The sequence below is a fragment of the Drosophila suzukii genome, assembly GCF_043229965.1.
Source record: "Drosophila suzukii chromosome Y unlocalized genomic scaffold, CBGP_Dsuzu_IsoJpt1.0 scf_Y1, whole genome shotgun sequence".
NCBI classification, from domain to species: Eukaryota; Metazoa; Arthropoda; class Insecta; order Diptera; family Drosophilidae; genus Drosophila; species Drosophila suzukii.
The window spans coordinates 1,363,890-1,389,520 of record NW_027255895.1 but is presented as its reverse complement, the minus strand read 5'-3'; the positions used below and the strand labels follow the sequence as shown (position 1 = coordinate 1,389,520).

The 25,631-nt window shown below is 39.7% G+C and overlaps 1 protein-coding gene across 1 annotated transcript; it reads left to right on the top strand.

Moving 5' to 3' along the window:
- Positions 1 to 8,292: 8,292 nt before the first annotated feature.
- On the top strand, positions 8,293 to 23,789 carry LOC139353943 (probable G-protein coupled receptor CG31760). Its single transcript, XM_070998145.1, has 7 exons — positions 8,293 to 8,299; positions 11,935 to 12,131; positions 18,432 to 18,830; positions 20,006 to 20,307; positions 20,913 to 21,066; positions 22,694 to 22,879; positions 23,769 to 23,789. The coding sequence occupies exons 1-7, from the start codon at positions 8,293 to 8,295 to the stop codon at positions 23,787 to 23,789; spliced, it is 1,266 nt and encodes a 421-aa protein (XP_070854246.1).
- Positions 23,790 to 25,631: the final 1,842 nt, after the last annotated feature.

Sequence of the window (25,631 nt, the reverse complement as noted above, 5' to 3'; positions counted from 1 at the left end):
TCTATGTGCTTTGTTCTCTTATGGCAAGTAGGATTATTTGCAATACTTATACAACCTTGGTTGTCTTCAAAAATATCAATAGGACCACTTAATTCTAGATTAATCTCATTTATTAGCGATTTTAACCAAAGAGCTTCTCTTACACCTTCAAACAAGGCCATGTATTCTGCTTCAGTAGATGAAGCAGCAACCGACTTTTGCTTCATGGTACTCCATGAAACCAAACAATTTTCAAACATTTTAAAAAGGTACCCCGTGGTACTTCTTCTGTCAGTTTCATTTCCAGCCCAATCGGAATCTACATAGCCTGTAAGAATATTATTAAAATTAGCTACCTTCTTGAATCTAAGCTTGATATTAACAGTTCCCTTCGGATATCTAAGAACTCTCTTAAGGCATTGCCATAGTTCCTTATTGTTGTTGTTTGTATATCTGCTTAGAATACTTATTGAAGTACTTAAGTCGGGCCGTGTACATAACATTATGTGCATCACGCAACCAATTAAATTTCTACACGGTGCATCACATAATTCTTTTGATTGCAGAGCTGTATAGTCTAACTTACTTGAGAGGGGAGTACTAACTGGATTACACTCTTCCATATTAAATTTTCTCAATACATTTTTAATATATGCTGACTGACTAAGACAAATCTCTCCATTAGTTCTATCAATTTTAATGCCAATAAAGTGTCTAATTTCACGTAAATCGGTCATTTGAAACTTGTCATGAAGGTAAGATTTAAAATTGGACATTGTATCAGATTTGTTTGTAGCAATTACTGCATCGTCCACATATAACAAGACATATATATTTATAGAAATATCTCCCTTATCCAAAATATAAATACACCGATCAACTCCTAAGTTTTTAAATCCAACATCCTTCAACACACTTTCAAAAACTTCGAACCAACATCTAGCAGCTTGCTTAAGACCATATATAGCTTTATTAAGTTTACATACTTTATTTTCATAAGAGTGATTCAGGCCTTTTGTAACGCTCATGTAGATTTCATCCTTTAAAGTTCCGTTTAAAAAGGCAGTTTTTACGTCCATATGATGAACCATTAAATCGTATTGATTTGAAAGTGCCAACAAAAATTTAAACTGGAAATTCGTGCAAATGATGCCAATGTCTCATCGTAATCAGTCATATATTCTTGAGTGAAGCCCCGCGCTACAAGTCTTGCTTTGTACTTTACTAAGTTCCCAAATTCATCTTGTTTTATACTAAATACCCATCTGCAATCAACTATGTTTTTATTTTCTGGCTTATGCACTAGGGACCAAGTATTATTTTGAAAATGAGAATTAAGTTCATCTTGTATAGCTTTCTCCCAGAAAGATCTGTCCTCACGAAACTTAATTTCATCAAAGGTATTAGGAATATCATTTAAGCATATTTGAGTATTCATGAGACTTCTTTCTAAAAATCGATATGAGAATTTGGGTCTACTTTTAATTCTTTCACTGCGTCTGATTTCTTCGTCACTTTTATTTTCTTTTAATTTATCACCAGCTTTAACAACTGAATCGGCATTCTCTAGACATGTGGAATTTTCATTGAGTTATTCACTTGACTCAGAATCAACAGATTCATTATTTTCTATCAAAGGAAAAACCAACTCTTTTCCTTTACTTAAAGATTCATTATTTTGTTCAACAGTATTAATTTGAACCTCAGAATCTTCCCCATGTAAAACTCTTGATTTTAACATGTTTATTTCATCCACCACAACATCTCTTGCTGTCATAAATTTCCTCGATTCCTCAGACCACAACTTATAACCATTTGGTTCATATCCAACAAGTATAGCTTTAATTGACATTTCGTCAAACTTTCTTTTTCGTATTTTTTTCAAAGCATATACCGTCGAACCAAATATTTTAAGATATTTCAACGTTGGCTTTTTCTTATGCCACATCTCAAATGGTGTTTTATTAATCTTTTGCAATGCTCTACTTGGGGATCTGTTAATTAAATAGGTTGCTGTTAAAACAGCCTCACCCCAAAAATGCGTATTGAGCTTAGCACAAATGATCATAGATCGAGCCTTTTCGGTGATTGTTCGAATCATCCGTTCTGATACACCATTCAATTGTGGAGTATGAGGAACCGTTAAATGATAGCTGATGCCTTTTTCGACACAGAAATCACGCATTTCCTTAGAAAGATATTTCCTTCCATTATCGATATACAAATTCACCGTTTTTAAATTGAAGTGAGCCTCGCTCTTCGCTACGAAGTCTTTGAAAACAAAAAACACATCCGACTTATAGGTTATTAAATATGTCACACAGTATACTCATACACATACTATACTCAAGTACATACACATGCCCTCGCGCTCCAGCCAAAGAGAGCATAATTAAATACACTTTATATACATAAGGTATACATAGCCATCTCTCTGCCGCCCAACTGTAAGCAGCGCAGCTACGAGAATTAGGCTTACTTAGATCCTAAGGCAAATTGTAAAATCAGAAACAACTTGACGTTGGAAGCGGCATTAACGCTGCTCCTGCCAAGCAAACCAAATAAATAAAGAATGTAACAAAACTACCAAAGAGATGCGTTATCAATAAAAATGGATAAAGATTATTAACATTTCCAACACAAGGAGTTTCACACAACAATGTGTATACTGATCAATAAAGACTACATAGTAGTTCTTATCATCAATGGTAGAGGGTGTTATTGGACCACAGACATCGGAATGGACAACAAACTATGGTCGTGTAATATTTTCTTTATTTTTAAATTTTTGAAATTTTAATCTAGCTTGCTTGCCATTTATACAAGCCTCGCATAATTCATGGTTTAAATCAATATTGTTTAATATATTAGTATCTTCAAAAAGACTATTTCGTTTTATTTCTAAAAATTTTCCTACACTTATGTGGCCTAATTTTTCATGCCATAATCGATACTCAGCACTATTAGAAATTTTAGTCGTAAATATTTTTCTGTTCAATTGAAATTTTATAACAGGTACATTGTACTCACATATTCCATTAAAGGCCAATTTACCATTTTTAGATACTTTTACACCTTTAGGGTTAAATTCGATGGTCATGCCTGCATCCTGCATCTTCTTTACCGATAGTAGGTTGTGTGGAATATCCTTACAATACAAAACGTTTTGCAAGGTGATTTTGTTTCCGCAGCTGTTAAGATTGACCACTCCTTTGGCTGTAGCGTATATAAACTCTCCTCGTTTGGCAATCTCGATGGCCACATTTGATTGCAAACACTCATATTCGGAGAACAATGCTGTGTCATTTATAAGGTGGTCCGATGCTCCTGAGTCTAGGATAAACTCAGCCTCGCTTGACTTTGAATTGGAAGTTGCATTTCTCAACATGAAGGCAAAACTACGCTCTGCTTGGGCTGTTGCTGCTGTTGCCATCTGAGCCTGCCCATCTTTTCTTTTATTTTCACTAAAGTTCTGATTCGGCTGCCTTTTCAAAAGGAAACAATCTTTCTTTAAATGACCTGGCTTACCGCAATGGAAACATTTTGGTTTCGGTTTGAAACTTGGCTTAAACTGAATCTTCTTGAACTTCTGCAATGGATTATTTTTAAATTTGATATCTTTTAACTCCTTTTTACTTACTGCTTGCAAAACTTTAACACTCGTATCCTTGCTTATATTCCTAAGCTTAATCTTTTGGTCAAGAAGTCGTGTTTTTACAAAAGCTAATGTTCAGTTACTTTCAGATAGAGTCTCTATTGCGGTTATAACTCCATCATAACTGGGTGGAAGAGTTAGGAGTAAATGGGAAATTTTATCCATATCATCTAACTTTGCTCCTGACGCGATAAGTTCAGTAATGAGATCATCGAAGAAATTAAAATGATTAAGGAGTGAAGTGTCACCTTTTAATTTCATGGCTAAAAGTTTCTTTCGCAGAGATAGTTGCGATGCCAAGCTTCTTCTCTCATAAATTGCATCTAAGTTTGCAAAAATCTGCTTAGCAGTGTTTTCACTGTTAGCGTAAGATAAGAAATCATCACTTAAATATTCAATTATTAAACTTTTTGCATTTCGTTCTGCCTTTTTTATCTCATCAGTCACTTCTGCATGAGTTTCATCTATGACCCTCAAAAGATCGTGCTCTTCTAACAGCGCTCTCACTCTGAACTTCCATATAGAATATTTTTCACCGTCAAATGGTTTGATATTTCTTTTCCCTTTATCCATTGTATGGTTCTCTATCAAAAAACAGCACCCCAACAACTACCTCCTCAGCAACACCAACAGCAACCCTTCACAGCAATGTTTAGCAACAGCGGCCAGCAACTTTCAACAGCATTAACGTCGCTCAACACTGTCCAGCAACAATGTCTTTCAGCAGCAGCACTGTCTGGCAACACTGTCCCGCCGCAACGTGGAGATTTGCGGCAAATTTGTCGAAGCGTTTGTATGTGTGCGTTCAGGAAAGATTTCTCGGCGAATTCGTAAGTGTGTTCTAGAAATATCACGGCGAATTGGTGATATGTATGCGCTTCTTCCTGGAAATAGAAAAATGTTTTGCCACGAATTTGTCGCAGCGTTATACACAAAACTAATTTAATCCTCTTTATTGTTCAGGAATTCCTTTTTGTTCTTCATGGACCACTCCGCACATATGTACATATATGTACATACATATGTAGATGCTCATATTCGAATGCACACACACACATATAATTAGTTCACTTTTATGCACTTTCAAATTGGAACAATTAAAGCACTATTATTTATTCACTGCAATTGTGTCTGGGCCCATAACCTATGGTTTTGTTAATGAATAGATGTAACACAATTAAGTATTAAACAGACAACCTCCCAATGAACAAATAATAATGCAAGCTTAGATTGTGTGAACCGCAAGCTCTCAACGCCAGCATCGAAGTGAACGAGAATATCAAGAGAGAAAAAGGAAAACGAGAAGATAGGAAAAGAAGCACGATAGTCCCGTTTCCTTAAGCGGTTGCCTAGGAAACCAAGACATCGGAATGTGCGTCTACCTCTCGTACACATACATTCATGCAAACATGAATTGCACAATTATCCATGTGACTTTTGTATATTTGAACATGCAAACTCCAACAATTTTTTATCTAGCATAAAAATTGTGGGCGTCACAGGTTTTCGCGGTTTGTGGGCGTTAGAGTGGGCGTGGCATATTCGCGTAACCAACTTGCGCTGCGTATAAGGCTACGGAATCTAAATCTGAAACCCCAATTCTCTATCTTTGATAGTTTCCGAGATATCCACGTTCATACTTACGATTTTTTGAAGTTTATGGGCGTTAGGGTGGGCGTGGCAAACTTTTTTTGGGTCAATCGATAGGTATTGATGAGAACATTACATTTCAGTTAAAATTTTTATTCTAGCATCAAAACTGTAGGAGCCACAGTTTTGGGCGGTTTGTGGGCGTGGCACTCTACTGAAACAAACTTGCGCTGCGTAAGAAGCTCAGGAATCTGCACGCCAAATCTCAATAGCCTAGCTCCCATAGTTTCCAAGATCTCAGCGTTCATCCGGACAGACAGACGGACAGACGGACAGACGGACATGGCTAGATCGACTCGGCTAGTGATCCTGCTTAAGAATATGTATACTTTATGGGGTCAGAAACGCTTCCTTCTGCCTGTTACATACTTTCACTTGCGCTTTCTATTTTCGCAAATACTAAATCAGTGGTGTGCGAAAGGGGCTGCGGGTGCTATAGCAGCTAGCATCGGACAGGGTGCAGGCTACGTGCCGTAGCACGTAGGGAAATTTTGTGCGGCTCTTTTAAAAATTAGAAAATAAAAACCATAAATCTTAGTAATAAGGTTTAAGCGCTCTTAAGAAAAATTTCTGATATCAACAATTGTGACGAAAAATGATATTACATTCGATAAAATAATTAAACTATATTAAATTTATGTATTCGGCACGCTACAGCAGAAAATTAACGTGTAGGAAAATAAATATTTATATTTATTTATATTTATTTAAAGTCATTTTATGCGCCTAAAGGTCATGAGTAGCTCGTATATTTTGTTAAAACTGTATTTTGAAAAATATCCCAAAACATCTTTACCATATGTTAAAAAAGCTACAGTCAATGTGAAAGATTCTTCAGATATCCATTACCAACGATCGAAGTCATTTCCAACTGAATCTGGTTGAAAAGTATTTGCAGTTTTAACAGATTAAAGAGGTGAACTTTTTCTTAAAGTGTAGAAAGCATCCAATAAAATGCTATCAGTGTGTCATGCATAGTCAAGGACGAGCCGGAGCACAAAACGCACAATGAACTCATCGCTGGGGCTCTGGTTCTCGGCTTGTCTTCGGATGGGATCGGGATAATAAGGGGGGGCTGGAAGTGTTGGAGCGCACAAGTTGCCATTATGGCCATGATTTCCACTCCGTCTTGAAGCAGACCGCTTCTCTCGGTTGGCAGACAGCTATATCTGGGTTTTTCTTGGAGTCACTCGCTATGTTCGTGCTCACAAAAGTGAGAGATGTCAGCGAAAATCGCATAAAGGGAAGGAAAATTGAAGCCTTTGTTCTGCTGCTGTTGTTATTGTTCCATCATCCTGTTGAGCGCAGGACAGCAACAGGAGGCTGCCATTTGTATACAATTTTGGCACTTGCCTCTATCTTACCCTCGGCCGCCTGTTCGACTCTTGAAATTTTGATGCGGTACATAAATTATTCATATAAAGTGCCCTCGCAAATCGAATAAATTAAAGACAATTTAAAAGGGGCAAGAGCGACATCCACTCAAAAGGATAACACTTGCTGAGGAGCGTCCAGCTGCACACTGTGAGAAGCGAAGAAAGAGGCTGTGTGCAAAGCCAATTGCCCGCTTTTAGGCTTAAATGAAGAGGGTTGCGTCAAGGGCATGGAAATTACCTTTTAATTTAAAGGGCACATAAAACTATTTAGTTTGACTTCCTTTAGGTACTAAAAATCTCTTTTCTGTCAATGGAAAAGAGGTACACCAAAAAAATAGTCATCAAAAAGCAACTATTGTTACATAAATTTTACACTATTGAGTATCGATTTGTCGTTGATAGAATGAGTATTCAATTAATACTTTCCAAAGTATTAACTTTAACTAACTTTCTATATTAAAGAGTTTTAACACAACAGGTATGTAATCGTAACTATCTGTTTTTTTGTTGGGTGTGGTTCTACTATGCTACCTAGACTAATGCTATAAACGAAAACTCCAGCGTGTTGCACTAAGAAATCGAATAAATAAATAAATTAATAACAATCCATTTGAGCATTTCATATGACAACTTTGTTTTGTTGAACTGAAATCACATGAATAGCATTGTCATTCAAAGGCATGAGTAGCTTGTAACTACACTTTAACAATTTAAATAAAAATGCGCCATTCTTGTTCTATTTACCATTTTCACTTATAAAGAGAACATCGTATTATGCGTATATTAACTATTTAAGCCGACCACCTGCAATTTATATAAAGCTTTCGGAATATCCCTTTAAGTTTGTTAGCCGACAACCAAACCAACTTTCTTCCACATATTATTCCCAAAAACATAGCAAATTACCCCAGAAGTCAGTTTTCAGGCAAACCGAATCTCGGGTAAATTTAATTATTCCTGAAACACCTGGCACCTGAAAACGTGAGACTGCAAAAACATGTCTGACTGCAGTTTGAATAATTGCCAATTTTACACATTCTGAAACTTTTGTTTTGTCCGACAGCCAAGAAAATGAAAAGCACAAAATGTTACAATTGTTGTTACATTTTCAGCAACACCTTTCCAGCGAGTAAAACAAAAACATGCCCAGGAGGCAATAAATTATACAACTATCCAAAAAAATGGCAAAATAGATTGATGACGGTATACGGACGAGTGCGGAACAAAATGGCAGAGCGGATGATGAATGCGCCCGTGACCCATAAGCACATCATTCCCGTTATTCGTTCTGTCGCAGTGTGTTACCTTCGCAGGTGAAAACCGGCTGTCAGCCATTGCGAAATGTTGTTTACCATAAGCGTTCTGTCTCGGCCACATTGCTCAGAGTTGTAGTAAGGGTAAGGATAAGAAGTAAACACATGTCTACACAGTGACAACGATTGTTAATTGAATAAGTAGGGTAGTGTAGGATGTAGTAAAAAACGATTCGTTTTTTTAATGTCACTTTTCCGAAAATTATTATTTTTGAAACGTTAAAGAGCAGAAAGTTGCTGACATCTATTGAGCATATTCCAGTTCGATGGTAAAATTCAGCATTTGGCCTAATCCTAAATTTGTTTTCACTTTTACAAGATGCAGGGTAAGGTGACGAACTGATAAATACACACTAAAACTCCATGCAAATGTAAAAATTATTTGTTTTTTCTTTAAGAAAAGGTTAAAATGTTTATAATGGAGTACAAATTGAGTTCTGGGTTTAAATTGATAAAATGAAGTTGATCAATTTCTAGTTCAGAAAAATCTACGACAAATAATTTGTTTTTTAGTAATCGACTGTAATACCAAAAAAAATACCAAAAAAAAGTTAAATCTCATACCCTACAAAATTTTGTCACCATACCCTCTTAGGAACTGTTCGAAATATAATTGTGTCACTTCCAACCATTGCTACAGATCTTATTTATACTTGTATATATTAATCTGACTTGGTTTTCCACCAATCTTTACTCTAGCACTGCTTAAACACATTAATCGGTTTTATAATTTTTACTTCACCTTTTGATTCAAAATTATCTCACGAACCACTTACGCGAACACTTATTAATATTATTGTAAATACATTGTTGGCACGATAAAAGAAATCTACTACAATTATTTGCGTTTTTGCCGTGAAGTCACTTATGAGATTTGACGAGTTCGTAACCTTACCCTACACTTTCCTCTTCAAAGTTCCTTTTTAAGTTCTACTTACACCCTAAATTGATTGCATTGCTATTGTATCAAGCGCGATATCAAAGACTTTGAGTACTGGATAAATTATGCTAGTATTTTTATAATAAAAGGGTATATAAAAGGGTATACTAGATTCGTCGGAAAGTATGTAACAGGCAGAAGGAAGCGTTTCCGACCCCATAAAGTATATGTATTCTGGAACAGGATCACTAGCCGAGTCGATCTAGCCATGTCCGTCTGTCCGTCTGTCCGTCTGTCTGTCCGGATGAACGCTGAGATCTCGGAAACTATGGGAGCTAGGCTATTGAGATTTGGCGTGCAGATTCCTGAGCTTCTTACGCAGCGCAAGTTGGTTTCAGTAGAGTGCCACGCCCACAAACCGCCCAAAACTGTGGCTCCTACAGTTTTGATGCTAGAATAAAAATTTTAACTGAAATGTAATGTTCTCATCAATACCTATCGATTGACCCAAAAAAAGTTTGCCACGCCCACCCTAACGCCCATAAACTTCAAAAAATCGTAAGTATGAACGTGGATATCTCGGAAACTATCAAAGATAGAGAATTGGGGTTTCAGATTTAGATTCCGTAGCCTTATACGCAGCGCAAGTTGGTTACGCGAATATGCCACGCCCACTCTAACGCCCACAAACCGCGAAAACCTGTGAATTTTAACTGAAATTTATACCTATCGATTGGTCCAAAAAAAAAAATTTGCCACGCCCACTCTAACGCTTAAATCTGTATACCGCTGGTAGGTGGCGCATTTTAATCTCGCTTTACTACTTGCTTATTTCTATTTAGCTGAGTAACGGGTATCGTGTTTTTTAATCGGATGGGGAAAGTAAGCATCAACATTTCACCCGCGTATGTACGTATACTGCCATATCGCAGATCCTTTGTTTCAATTTTACTCCAACCCCACAAAATCAAAAAAGTTTGACAACTAAAAAAATGCACGTACACGGCTTGCGTTACTTTCTCCCGGATAAAGAAGAGAAAAACTTTCCGAGATGTTGCGCGTACCTTCTATAGTAGCAGCAACAAAAACAAACAGGAAAGGGAAAATAAGCAAACCCTGTACATACTAAAACATAAAAATAAAGAAAGTACCACGGAAGTTGCGGTAATCGAATTTAAATAAGTTTACTTTGTAAACAATTCTCGTTTCGCTTTCGCTTCCTCTCCCTTTTTTTCCTTACTGAAAGTCAAACATCAGGGATTCAGTTTCAGCTTTTTTCCCTGATAAGCTAGCTTTACTTTCCCCAAAACAAAAACATGTATCTTAAAATTGTTAAATATTTATTAACTCAATTGAAGTTTGGATAGGTATACCTAATTGTATACTTTTATACTGAAAGAAAATGAAGTATTTTTTGTCGTTTCGTTTTTTGTTATTTTAATAGTATCGAAGCTTATTTGAAAAATATTGGACTAAACGGGATAAGTAATGGGAACAAATATGTGTCAAATGTTATTTAAGGGATAAATGGATTTAAGTGCATACACAGAAAATTCTGACGTTCTCATCTGAGTTGAAAATGTTCTTAAAAATAGAACGACATTTTTAAGTTGAAATATTTTTTTTTTGTTTGAATCAAGTTAAATTGGCGGTATTTAGGTACATTTTATATACAAATAAACTATTAGTTCAATCCTTAGTGTATACTTATAAAAAAGATGTTAAATAAACTCAATTAACCTTTTCTCTTCTAACCATTTCGTTCTTATATTGATACCAAAATGTACTCACACTTAAGAACTTAAGAACTTATGTTGTCGATTCAAGAACAATGTTCTCAATTCAAGAATAATGTTCTTGATTGTTTTCTACGGGAGGTACATTTTTGAGGCCAATATTAATACTGTTTAGTCTATTATTCTAAGAATTAAACATTTTTTAACAATATTTGTTTTAAAAAACTCGTTTTAAAGAGATTTTAGCTCAGAACTCAAATATTATGAAAAATTAGGAATAATGCCATGTATGGGAAATCAATTCAGATGTTTGCTACTTTTTAACCTACAGTTTCCTAAATCCTGTCAGCACTGAAAGCGAAGGGCGGGCGAGTGTTGCAAAAATATTAGCTTTTGACAGTCACCGCCCACACACTCCCACCCTCGGAGGGGTTAGAGCGAGAGGGGAGGTCGAGGAAGAGAGAAGGCCTCTGATGTCCTGCCGCGCATATTAATCATTGTTGTTGGGCTGACACTTTTGCCAAGGCCGAAAGAGCAACTGCACCAACAGCGGCGGCTTTTAATGACTGTTTCAAGGCCGCAATATCAATAACAGATGTTTCGAGTTAAGCGCTTTAAGTTTCCAGAAAGTGCAATGCAGCGGGATAACAATGGAAAAGCCTTCCTAACGTGATTAACACGTTTAATTGCACATGCATAATTCATGTGCACGCATATCCCACCCACACAAATGAAATTGTCCACATTTCAGAATTTATTTAATTAAAAGTTCGTTTTTTAGTTAACAAATCAAAGGCAATCGTTGAAGGGAATATTTATTATATGTTTTGAAAAAATGTGGGCATTACAGGAAGTAAATTTAAAATGATTACATTTAATGAATTTCATTAAAAAATTTAATCTGAAATAATACTCCATATTTCAATATTATTTCAAGACTTTAGTACTTCATGTTTTCTTTCATCGATTTTAAGAGCTGAGTAGCACTCTGTGGCAATAACCGCTCGACAAGGATTGAGCATAATAATGTTGGAAATTGCAAAAATATTTATGTAAGTCACTGAGAATACAACAATAGAAATGCATTTCCCATTGGAAAATCGAATTGACGGCAGGCCGAAAATGAAAGGCACAACCTTCGCGCCATAAATAATTAAAGTTGGGAAATTTGTGCACTGTAATCAGCAATTACGAGCAGTGAAGTGACACGACCAATTCGTTTTCGTGCGAAATACAGTTTTTAATTACTTTGTGCGTACTTTCATTTAATTTCCGCCACCAATTATTGAAACACATTTTGCCCATGCGACCCAGAATGCTAATGCACTGCTCTTTTCATTTGAAGGATTATCGGATGCCCTCGCCGAGGGACTGCTCACCGATGACTTTGTAACCGGGGCCCGCATTTTGGCCCTGAATCTGACGAATGGAGCGGTGCAGTCGTACGTGTGGTGGGTCAAGGGGGCCCAGTCGGAAACGCAGCGTTACGACGAGGACGGGCTGCAGATTGGCAAGAAGCCCGCAGGCAGCTATCCCTGGTATGTGCCAAAAATCAGTGTTGCCGGAATGTTATATTGGAGTTACAAAGTGAAATCCTTTTTGAAAAACGTAAATTATAAATTTTATGTGAGTTTTTGATTAGTACAATAATATTCTTTTATTCAAGTAAAAATTCAATACTGTAGTATTTTAAAATCTTTCTGCATACTTTTTAGGCACCAGGCTTGTTCCTGAACGGTTGCAGTCTTTAATAACCTCTCATCATTAGGCGCATAATGCCATCTCTATCCTATGTAATATAATATCGATATACATATATATATACCATTTTTCGTTTCTGGCAACGCTGCTACGTCGAAGTCTTTTTGTGAAATTCAGATCAGTATCAAATAGGCTTCGAAACCGTCAAGAATAAAACTACATACAGTCCACACAAATCGTTTATATTTCTAACCATATTGCTGGTCCATCGTTCCGGATTCTTGGACAGTTTTGAAGTGCTTTGATTCTCAATTGGTAATTGTTTGCAATGGAACAATTAAAATCATTAGTGAAGAGCCGTGCCAGACTAAAGGCCAACATCACACGTGTCTTGGCATGGGCTGAACACACGGAGATTGCTACACACACAGAGATCGTCACACGGATAGATCTTCTCAACGAAGTTTGGAAGGAGTTCAACCAGTTTAGCGATTGCATTGCGCTTCACGAGGAAGTGGAAGGCTATGTCGATCCGGAGATCGACAATGCGGTCTACGAAGCAAAATACCTAAGGGCAAGCGCTATTCTCAAGGAAAGGAGTAATGACCTACAACCGGGGACATCTACAAGCGGTGCGAGTGGCAGCAACGGGCTACATTCACACAACGATGCAATCTTGAACTTGCTGCAACAAAACCAACAACTATTTGAGCGACTTGCAGTAAGTCAGAGCACACCGAACACGCCTGATCATGATGGTGGTGACGTCACATTAGCGAATTCTCGGAACTCGGTACTCACGGCGAATTCAAATCTGAGCGAATTGCCTAAAATTCAAATCAAACGGTTCTCGGGCAACTACACAGAGTGGCCATCCTTTCAAGACATATATGAAAGCACAATTCATAACAAACAGCATTTGTCCAACACCCAGAAGTTCCATCACTTAAAAACACTACTCGTTGATGAGGCTGCCAACTTGGTTCGACACTTGGCAATTACGGACACGGCTTACAACACTACATGGGAACGTCTTAAGGAAAGATACAGTCGTCCACGGAACATTGTAAACTCGTTTTTGGAACAGTTTATGAGCCTGCCAACAACTACAAAGATCGATGCATCAGTTTTACGGAAGGTTTCGGACGGAGCAAACGAAATTGTTCGTGGATTGGATGCGGTGAATCAGACGGGACGCGACTGTTGGATCATATATCTAGCCCTAGAGAAACTTGACGCTGACACACGGCGCAGGTGGATTGAGCGCAGCATGGAGACAGATTCACCCACTCTAGAGGAATTCTTCAAGTTTCTCGATTCTCGCTGCGAGGAACTGGAGCTGAGCAAAAGGGAGCTTGCGACTGGAAGCAAGACAACAACACATCCTGAAAAGCCAAAACGGATCACACAATCGATGGTTGCGGTCGAAAGAAGTGGCTGCACCAAATGCAGTTCTGCGGAACACACTCTATATGGCTGTCAGCAGTTTCTGGATATGTCTGGACTGCAGAGGCGATCATTTGTGAAGGAGAAATCACTATGCTACAACTGCTTGCGACCTGGTCATGGGGTCAACAGGTGCAAGTCAACATACAAGTGCAGGCAATGCAAAGGAAATCATCACTCCCTTCTTCACGTCCAACCGAATCCACAGGCTAGTGGGAATCTTGCCCAGATAGCGGAGGGGGACGAGCAAAACTTAAGCGCGTCTAACACAAACTCAGTGACACTCAGTCATGTGGCCCAAGGAGCGGGCACCCAAAAGGTTGTATGTGCACAAGGCACTGCAAAATCTACACATCTAACGGAATTCAAACGAAGCATATTACCAACTGCAATGGTGTATGTTAGAAACGCAAAAGGTGACCACGTAACATGCCGTCTTCTATTGGACACAGGATCAGAGCTAGCTTATGTATCTGAGCGTTGCATCCAAGCTCTCGGATTGACACGGTCGGCATCACGCATTTTGGTTACGGGAATCTCTTCCGTAAAAGCAGACACTACAAGGGGATGCAGCACGCTGCAAATCAAGTCTCGCATATCTGATGATCGTTTGGTTGTCTATGCCCACGTGCTAGGCAGAATCACCTCATCTCTGGAGCGCCAACATATCGACGCATCGACACTCGAGGTATTTAAGGAGCTGCAGCTGGCGGATACACATTTCAACGCAAACACACCAGTAGATATACTATTGGGAAGCGAACACGTATGGTCAGTGTTCACAGGACGAAAGATGTACGACAACAAGGGTAATCCTATCGCTATTTCCTCGGTATTCGGATGGGTTATCACTTCACTCATCACATCGAACGCAAGCAACGCTATTGCACTAACCACAGCAATGGATATCGACAACACGCTTCAGAAGTTTTGGGAACTGGAGAACGTTCAAAGCAACACAAAATTGGAACCGGAAGACGATCAGGTCGAGAAGCACTTTCTCGCCACCCACAGCCGCGATGAAAACGGGAAGTATATCGTGGAACTTCCATTCAACACGGAATGTCCTGAATTCGGAGAAACTCTACATGGAGCTCTCAAACGTTTCAAATCGGTGGAGCGACGACTACAACAAAACGAGCAGCTGCGGACACAGTACGTATACTTTATGCGAGAGTATATCAACCTGGGGCACATGCGTGAGGTGCCGCCAGAGGAAATCGCTACTGGGAATCACTTCTTTCTTCCCCACCACACAGTGCTAGGCCGAAAACTGCGAGTGGTCTTTGATGGATCCTTTCGCGACGCTAACGGTAAGGCCTTAAATGACACTCTTTTCACAGGGCCCAGTATCCAGCGCGATCTATTTGCTGTGTGCTTACGCTTTCGAATGTACAAGTTCGCATTCTCAGCGGACATCGTTAAAATGTTCCGCCAAATATGGGTAAACGAAAAGCACAGAAACTACCAGAAGATCGTTTGGAGAGAGGATCCATCCGATCCGATCAAGCATTTCCAATTGTGCACTGTAACCTACGGAAAGTCATGTGCACCATTCCTGGCGGTACGAGTGCTGGAACAACTCGCCGTGGATCATCAAGACGAATACCCGAATGCTTCAAAAATCCTACTGGAGGATTTTTATGTAGATGATGTTCTTACTGGATCAAACAATGAGGATGAACTACGTCGAAACCGAGACGAGTTGATTCAGCTGATGTCGTGCGCAAATTTGGAACTCGGGAAATGGGTATCAAATACCTCATTTATACAAAAGGATGATACCAACGCACAATCGTCGCCAGTTAAGGTTCTCGGACTATACTGGGATCCTGAAAAAGATATTCTAACGTACAACATTGGTCTAGCAGCAAATCCTGACTGCACAAAGAGACAAGTCTTGTCCGACGTTTCCAGGATATTTGATCCTCTCGGACTCTTAGCACCAATTGTCATCCAATTTAAGATTATCTTCCAAAAACTCTGGCTCTTAAACTTGGATTGGGATGACCCGCTTCCAACTAAACTAGCGGACAACTGGCTGAAGTGTAGAGAAGATCTAGACACTCTACAAAAATTCCAACTACCACGCTTCGTTGCCAACGACGCAGACAATATCGAACTTCACGGATTTTCGGATGCCTCAACCAAGGCGTATGCTGCTGTGGTGTACAGCAGAGTTACAAATGACGACGGATCCATCTCGGTGTCCCTTGTGGCTGCGAAGACAAGGGTGGCGCCACTGAAACAACAATCCTTGCCACGCCTGGAGCTTTGCGCAGCGCTTCTTCTAAGCCAACTCATTCGGTCGATCTCTTCTGGATAGCGCCACAAGAACATAACTGTTTTTGCCTGGTCCGACTCATCAATAGTGCTGTCCTGGTTATCTTATGCACCAGCCCAACTAAAGACTTTAGTTGCAAACAGAACCTCGGAAATACTTGACACTATCCCTAGGAAGGCCTGGCGGCACGTAGACTCCAAATCAAACCCAGCTGACTGCGCTTCCAGAGGTCTGATGGCTGCTGACCTCATCGACTTCCATTTGTGGTGGAATGGACCTTTGTGGCTACGGGACCAGGATCAATACCTGGTAAAGTTGAACGATTCACGTTTTGGTTTGTCTCTTTCAGACAAACGCATTCAAGGAGAAGTCAAGTCCAACTGTTTGGCTACAGTGGCTGTTGCAACTCAGGTTCATCCACTCGATGAGCTGATCGCACGAGTTTCTTCTTGGCTCAAGCTCGTTCACATTGTCGCCTATGTGAAGCGATTCATTCAACGCACACAAAACCCGTCATGCGATAGGGCGTCAAGAGCTCTTACGTTTGGAGAGATTAAGGCAGCTAGGATCATCTGTATAAAACACGCGCAGCATTGTTTCCACGAGGACTACCAATTGCTCCTTGCCAAGAAACCCCTAAGGAACCGATCGCAGCTGGTCAAACTTGCACCAATGATCGACGAAAACGATTTGCTGAGGGTAGGCGGAAGACTGCACCAATCGCAGTTGTCACGAGAGGCAAAACACCCAGTTTTGCTACCAAAAACGCACCGAATCTCGAAGCTGATTCTGGAACACGAGCACCGAGTAAATCTTCACCCTGGCGTTTCTTCCTTGTTTGTAATCGTTCGTCAGAGATTCTGGATACTTGGAGCACGTAATCTTATTCGCAGAATAGCACACGACTGCTTATGTTGCTTTCGTCAACGCCACCACACCGCCCAACAACAAATGGCTGATTTACCCAGCGTGCGTGTCACTCAAGCCCTTCCATTTGTCAATACTGGTTGCGACTATGCAGGTCCAATCTTTCTGAAGGATGCCAAAGTTCGGAAGCCACGTATCAGCAAGGGCTACATTTGCTTGTTCGTCTGCATGGTCACCTCGGCCATACACCTGGAACTTGTCACAGACCTGACAACAGAAACATTCTTGGCTGTCTTGCGCCGCTTTATATCCCTACGTGGCAAGTGTAGCAAGATCTACAGCGACAACGGAACAAACTTTATTGGATTGCTTGCATCACAACGACATAAGGACATCGTCACATCCACTCTAGCAGATGACGGAATTCAGTGGGTACTCATTCCCCCCAGAGCTCCTCATTGGGGAGGGAAATGGGAGTCGGCAGTTCGCTGCGTCAAACTGCATCTGCGCCGAGTCACCGGCAACTCAACGCTCACCTTCGAGCAAATGCGCACCTTGCTTGCTCAAATCGGCGCAGTGATAAATTCACGCCCCTTATGCTACACATCGGATACCGAAGACAACTACTTATCACCCGCCCACTTCTTAATTGGGCGACCGTTAACAACAGTGCCAGATCCTGACTTAAGCCACATCCCTGTGGGTCGATTAGGATATTGGCAAAGCATCCAGGCTATGCTTCAAGGATTCTGGAAGAAATGGCACCAGGAGTATCTGACTACTCTGCAACAACGTCCAAAATGGACCACTTCAACACCCAACCTCTCGATCGGTGATGTAGTTCTCGTTAAGGAGTCCAATACGGCACCAGCATCGTGGCACATCGCACAGGTTATGGAAACCTATCCAGGGAAGGACAACCTCGTTCGAGCAGTCAAGCTGAAGACATCAACAGGAGAGATGACCAGACCAATCACGAAGATTGCCGTTTTGCCCAGTTCAGAAACTGTGTTTCAGGGCGGGCCGGGATGTTCCTGAACGGTTGCAGTCTTTAATAACCTCTCATCACTAGGCGCATAATGCCATCTCTATCCTATGTAATATAATATCGATATACATATATATATACCATTTTTCGTTTCTGGCAACGCTGCTACGTCGGCGTCTTTTTGTGAAATTCAGATCAGTATCAAATAGGCTTCGAAACCGTCAAGAATAAAACTACATACAGTCCACACAAATCGTTTATATTTCTAACCAAGGCTAATATACTAATTTAATGTAAAAATTGTACTTATGCTCGAAAGATGGTAACATGCAATAACGCCTGGTTTCGCCTACGGGTGTAATCGCACTTTTTATAGTGCAATAACGCCAAGCCAAACTTTGGTCGTATAAGATTTTTTCTCAACGATATAGTTATGTTTTCTTTAAATTTATTACTGAATTTAGTAGATAGGTATATTGCTTAATCAAGGTTAACCATCGGATTAGAGTTCATGATAAGATGTATGTTAAAAAAGATTTGGCAAAACATCGCTTAGAATTGTGACAACACTATATCGACCTCGACACCCACGCTGCGTTCCCCAAAATTCGCCCCCAGTCCGCCCAACAACTGTTACAAGGGCTGGTGGACCTTCCCCTACTTCTCGTGCTCCCTCAGCCGCTGGCTGGTGTCCTACAGCATCGCAATCCCGCCGATTGGGCGCCACGGGCTAAGGGGTTTCATCAGCACCGACATCGACGTGTCCACGCTGCGGGTCAACCAGTGCGAGGCGGAGCCCTATCAATTCGGGAGTCGCCGCCAGAAAATGCAGAAGCTGCAGCAACAACATCGTCTCACGGCTCGGAGATCCCCGTTTTTGGGCGGCAGGATGAGGCCCATCAATGATCTGCAGGCGTTCCACAGCTCCCACAAGTGTCATCGCACCTCCATGGTGGTGAGTACATAGAAGCTCCATAAAGGGTCCAAGTAAATATGCCTAAGATACTTTTTATTTAGTGCATAAATATAAGTGGTTATACCTTAAATAGTATTTTATAATTTCATCATGGGTACTCAGATATAAATATATTTTTATAAGAATAATATTGTAATATATTTTATTGGTTCAAAGTTACAAATACGAAGCAGGCTTTAGTCCGAGTTACCCGTGCCTTTAGTTTAGTCTAGTTTATTCACTCAGATTCAGTAAAGAACGCAGGACACATTTTGTAATTCAAGGTAAATATTTGTTGTACAGTTTTTGAAAAATTGCAGAGCAAAGACTCAGTTACTTTAGCCTTGTCGTGGCACTTTCTAACTGAAATATTAAATTCAGCCAACAAATATACAAACAGAAGATCAAGTGAATTAATCAGAAGTGGCAATGAATAATGAAAATGGTGAACTGTCTGATGTAAAAACGCAGAAGAATCCAACCAAACAGCTCCGTAAACCCGTCAAACGTCTCAATGCTGAAGTTCGCGGGGTGGTGACCCCTGAAAATTCACCCAAAAAGGTAGGTAACTCACCGACAGCCCCTGCTGTGGAAAGTCGCCACACCATTAGCCGTCGAAGCAGTATGGCATACAAGAATTTCTTAGGAAAATTCAGGAGATCCAACCCCGGAAAACTAACCGTTGAGGCCTCCTCTATTTGGCGCAAAATGAGCCTTCAGGAAAAGGAACAATTTCGAGCGGACAGCACTGATCGACATAAAACGAGTCAAGGGAATCTGTAGATAATCCGGTTGCTGAGGATGTGCCACCTTTAGAAATAGTCAATGATATTGAGTCAGAGAGGCAAATTCATAACGACCAACTTCAAGAAACTACAGATAGCAATAAAAGATACTGGCTGAGTTTTAATTGCGTTTCTAAAGCTCTGAGTAAAGCAAAAAATTTATTTTCTTAATTATTAGTTTTCCAAATTGTTAATGTTCAATGTAAAAAAGTGATAAAAATAAATTATGTTAGTGTTAAAACATCTTCAAGTTCCAAATAGTTTTTACGTTTAAGTTTGCCCTTGCTAAGGAGTTCACCTAAGATTAATTTTTATTTTTCTGAGTGCATGTTGCAACTGCAATTGATTTGCAACTATTTAAGCCAAGTGCTTTTGCTTTCCCCCTGGCAGTGTGACTACCGCCAGCCGAGTGCGGAGACCCCGACAATAAGCGGCGGAAAACTGCTGACCACGCTGACTGGGATCAGCAGCTGGGCCCGGGGATCCTACCAGTGCCTGTGCCGGGCGGGATTCTACTCGCTGCGGCATCCGGGCGGATTCAACGGCACCATTATGGAGATTGCCTGGCAGGAGCAGCAGGACAATATAAGCAATTACTACACGGAGGTCTTCAAGTGTTTGCCCTGCGCCCCCGGCTGTGACACGTGCACGGGTCCGGAGCAATGTCTGGCCAACTTCCACTGGCCATTCAGGTTGGTATCCGTATCCGTGATTGTTTGCCAGTGATGGGAGAGGTGATACAACCCTTACAAGGTTTATGGCAAGGAAAAGTAGCCAACAAAGCTAGAGAGGGTTTCCTTTCAGTTAGTTAATAAAGATGGAATGCTGTGCAGTTGGTTTTTTAAAGAGGTTTTTATAATAATATTTTCTGGCAGTTTTTTATCCATACAGAATTTATTAGGGAAGATACTTACCCATACTTACCCATAACCAACTCCTAGAAACGAATTCATATAGAATGAACTATACTGGAACTTTTAAGAAACAGTGCCATATACATATGAGATTTTATTTAAAGAGATCTTACAGCTTTAACTGCCTAAAGAGGCTACTTATTTTACAAATAATTGCATTTAGCATATTTTACTTTGAAATACTTTACAGCTTAGATTGGCTTTAATTTAGCTTATAGTAAAGCATTAGACAATATTCAAACACAATTTATGAATTCATCAGGTATTTAAAACCACACAAAAGACATTTCTGCAATCCAGCACCCCAAACAAGGACATAAGCACTTTCCACTACTGGTACTTGTTTAGTAACATAAAAGCTAAGCATCTTTCCTGTATCTTAGAATATCCCTGTTGACCATTTCGATTGGCTGTGCCTGTGGCACCTTTGTACTCGCCGGCTATTTCTTCCGGCATCGTCGCGTCAAGGTCTTCAAGGTGGCCATCCCCATCTTCCTCATGATCACGCTCATCGGCTGCGCCATCATGTATCTGGAGGTAAGTAGTACTTGGGTCATTTGGGGCGACACTGTTAACTTATTAAAGCGGCTGAAAGTCAAAAACACACAAAGGCCATTTGAAAACAATGTTGATAATGCGACAAAAGGCCCTACCGTGGTCGGCGAGGAAGAAGTTTAAATTAAGAATAGAAATAGTTAAAACCGTCGTAAAAGAATATATATATTTATATTTTAACTTAAATCAATAAACAATTATATAAAACCAATTTGCATTTCTTAAAAAAAACATTCTAATTTCTTCATTTTTTTCAATATTTCTGATCAAACAATAACACCTCTTAACGAGGTAAAAAGTAGTGGCGAAAGCGCTCTTAACAAAAATTTCTGATATCAACAATTGTGACCAAAAATTAAATTACATTCTATAAAATAAATAAACTATATTAAATTTATGATTTCGGCCCGCAACAGTAAATATTTATTTACCTACACGTAAATTTTCTGCTGTAGCGTGCCGAATACATAAATTTAATATAGTTTATTTATTTTATCGAATGTAATATCATTTTTCGTCACAATTGTTGATATCAGAAATTTTTGTTAAGAGCGCTTTCGCCACTACTTTTTACCTCGTTAAGAGGTGTTTTTGTTTGATATCAGAAGTTTTTTTTGCACAAGAGTTTAAGTACCTCAATACCATGACTAGGAGTCGTCCCCATATGGCTTGGCTATTGAAAAACCAAACACACACTTTCATGTTCCACTTCGGCTTAACTTTATTCTAATAAGGTATGGGTTGTTTACAGTCACATTTTAACAAGAATGAAACATATAATATGAATATTAAACTTTTTAATAAAAAGTTTTATCGCTTCAATTACCTATTTTAATAGCACAAGTTTGGAATCTAAAGGGTTGTACAGTTTCAGATTCGAAGAGAAATCTGTCGTTTCTTACATTTCCCGCTGAACTATCGGGTTTTTCCAAAGTGGTAGAACAAATAGATCAAGTTTCCTATTTCGATTAGCTTCATGCAAGTAAAGGACTTTAAAAACATAACAGATTTTCCGTTTGAAAAAATCTAATAAGAATATTTTTCATTAAATTGTTTTTTTTTCTTGTTTATTCCAATAAGTATGAAATATTACGTATACGGAGCTGAAACCAGTTGCACTTTTTACCGCTTAATATCTTCCAAACGGCAATTTAAAAGTGTTATACATCAAAAGTGGGGGATTCTCAAGGGCCACAAGATATAAAATTTAAAAAGAAATCGTTCGACTCAATTTTGAGAAAACAGTCAAAAAGTGGTTTTAAAAAATAACTTTTTATCGTAACTCTAAATCTATTATATTCATACAATTTTACTGCATAAGAGTATGCTACGTTTCTGTAGCATTAGTAGTTTAGCTACTATAAGCATTTTAAATCTGGGTTTTATTTTTGATTTTTCGCTAAACTAGCGGGTTTTTACAAAAGTCGTAGAACAAACGTTTTCTATTTCAAGCTACTTTATACACCCATATGGTTTCCAAAACCCTAAAACTAAGATGGGATGCTTACAAGCCCACAAACAAAGGGACAAACATTTTCATTTTGGGAAGAAGAAGAAAATCTTGTTTTTTGAATTACTTTTGAACGGAACATCGGATTTCAACAACCAGTGCGAGGCGGAGCCTTATCAATTCGAATGTCGCCGCCAGAAAATTCAACAGCTGCAGCAACAACATCGCCTCACGGCTCGGAGATCCCCGTTTTTGGGCGGCAGGATGGGGCTCATTGATGAGGGCACCATCAACGATCTGCAGGCGTTCCACAGCTCCCACAAGTGTCATCGCACCTCCATGGTGGTGAGTACATAGAAGCTCCATAAAGGGTCCAAGAAAATATGCATAATATATAAGTGTTTATACCTTAAATAGTATTTTTTAATTTCATCATGGGTACTCAGATATAAATATATTTTTATAAGAATAAAATTGTAATATATTTTATTGGTTCAAAGTTACAAATGCGAAGCAGGCTTTAGTCAGAGTTACCCGTGCCTTTAGTTTTGTCTAGTTTATTCACTCAGATTCAGTAAAGAACGTAGCACACATTTTGTAATTCAAGGTAAATATTTCTGCAGGGTCATCTTTTAGAAAAGATGACGCAGACTTAAATAGTATGATGATATGCTTTATTCACATTCGACTGATTAACTTAGGTTTTACAAAAATATACGTGTGCTAATGAACTGTACTTTGCGAGATTCTGGCAGCGAGTGAGTATGGCGGTGCGTTCCCTTTTTTACTCACGTTGCAACTGGGTATCGAATACAACTTAGGAATATCGAGTGTTACATAGGAATACCGAGTACAGAAAGGGAAAGATATTAGATCAGTAGGCGAGACCGCTTCTAGTGGACCTTGTATCTCCAGTACCGCATCCCATAATCGGCCCTCCTGAAGCAGGATTCGTCCCGAATGCCTTCATGTACTCTGCGACGGTTGATGTCTTCTACGGCCCATCCCCTTTTCCTACCCTTTCAACTTCGTATCTTCCATGGTTTGCTACTTTAACTACTTTATACGGCAATAGGTACTTTCCTTTCAATTTCAAACCAGTACCATACTGGGTGCGTTTAATGGCTACCAAATCGTTTAACTGGAACTTCTTTTCGACCTTTCTTTTTGAATCAAAAACTTTCTTGTTCTCCGCTTGGATACTCTGAATGTTCTCCCTTGCTTCCTTCCTTAGTTTGTGGCGTTCATCATCTAACTCTGAAATCAAACAATCCTGTATCAACGACTTGAGCTGGACATCTCCTGAGATACGCATATCTAATCCTGTTAGCAGTTTGAATGGTGAAACTTTGGTACTCCTTGGCTCAGTGTTGTTTATGATCTGCTGTACCTTACCTACATGCTTATACCAGCACCCTGGGCTTTCAAGGCTTAGTTTTAAGACCATCGGAACAACTATTTTATGCATGCGTTCTACTGTCCGTTTCCCCTTGGTACGCCTTTTGCTATCAGCAAATGTTGGATCTTCTCCCTATCGCAGTACTCCTTGAACAGGGGGGATGTGAATGCAGCTCCACGATCTGACACTATCCTATACGGATTTCCAAAACAAACAGCCTGGCGCTCCAAACAAGTCACCACTTCATCAATCCCTGTACTGGAAAAAGCATCTACAATCACGAAGATGTGATTATATCGTTTTTTGGTTAACTCCATCGGACCAACATTATCTACATGGTATGTGACGAGCGGCTTGTCTCCTTTGTCTGTTGGTGTAAGGAACCCTTCTTGCCTACCAGCCTTCGCATTCACAAGGATGCACTCTACGCAGCTATCGACCACTCGCGCTACTTTATCTTTTAGCTTCGGAATTTAGTACGACTTCTCAATCAAATCCTGAGTTATCTTGGATGAGAAGTGTCCTTGCTTGTGACTGTTCTGGATGATTTCTATGAGTGAAGGAACTACTAGCAACTCTTTATTAGGATCCTTGAACAGAACTTCGTTCACTATGTAGAAGTCTTTATAGCCTTTGGTCTCAACGACACTTTTGAGCACCTTTGTCCAATCATCTAGAAGCTGTGCTTCCCGCAAACGATGAAACAAACTGTCAGTCAACGTATAACATGACACCCTACTCAACGCATCGACATGTCTCATGTTAGAACCTGACCTGTGCTCTATTTCGTAGGCGAAATCTTGTAGATACATCGCCCATCTAGACACTCTGAGCGGAATCTCTTTTTTCTTCATGGTCATGGCAAAGGCGTTACATTCCGTAATAATTTTAAACTTCTTCCCTAGAACGTACACCCGCCACTTTACCAAGGCTCCAATAACTGCAAGTACTTCCAGTTCATAGGAATGATACTTTTCCTCACATGGCTTGGTTTTACGGCTCATGTAAAAAACTGGATGCCACAAGTTATAAAAGGGATCTCGTTGAAGCAAAACGGCTCAAAATCCGAACTTGGATGTCAATCCTAAGAACCTTTGGACTCCTTTCTTGTCGCGCGGAATCGGAAAATCAGCAACTGCTTGAGTTTTCTCATTACCTGGCTTGATGGTTTTCAACGACATAGCCTAAGAACTTAACTTTGCGCTTAAACACCTGACATTTAGTCCAATTTATGCGCAAGCCATTTCCTTGTGCCACTTCCAAAACTCGCTTCAACTTCTGCACGCCCTCATCGATACTCTTGCTCGAAATGATCACATCGTCCATGTATACAACCGCCTTAATCGAATCACGCATAACTGCCATGACAAACCTGGTAAACACTGCTGGAGAGTTTGTTATACCGAAGGGTACAAACAGGAACTAATACTGACCACTCTGAGTTACGAACGATGTGTACTTTTGGGATTCTGGCGAATCAGGCACATGAAAGAAACCATTAGTCAAATCTAGAGTTGTAAAAACTTGTCCACCCTGTAGCTTTTCGATCACACAGTCCATTTGAGCTGTTGGGAAGTTCTCGGACGATCTTTTCATTTAACTTTCTATAATCGCAACACAAGCGCTTCTTCCCGTTCTTCTTATCTACAAGCACCACTGGCGCAGCAAACTCGGATGTACTAGGTTTGATTATCCCTT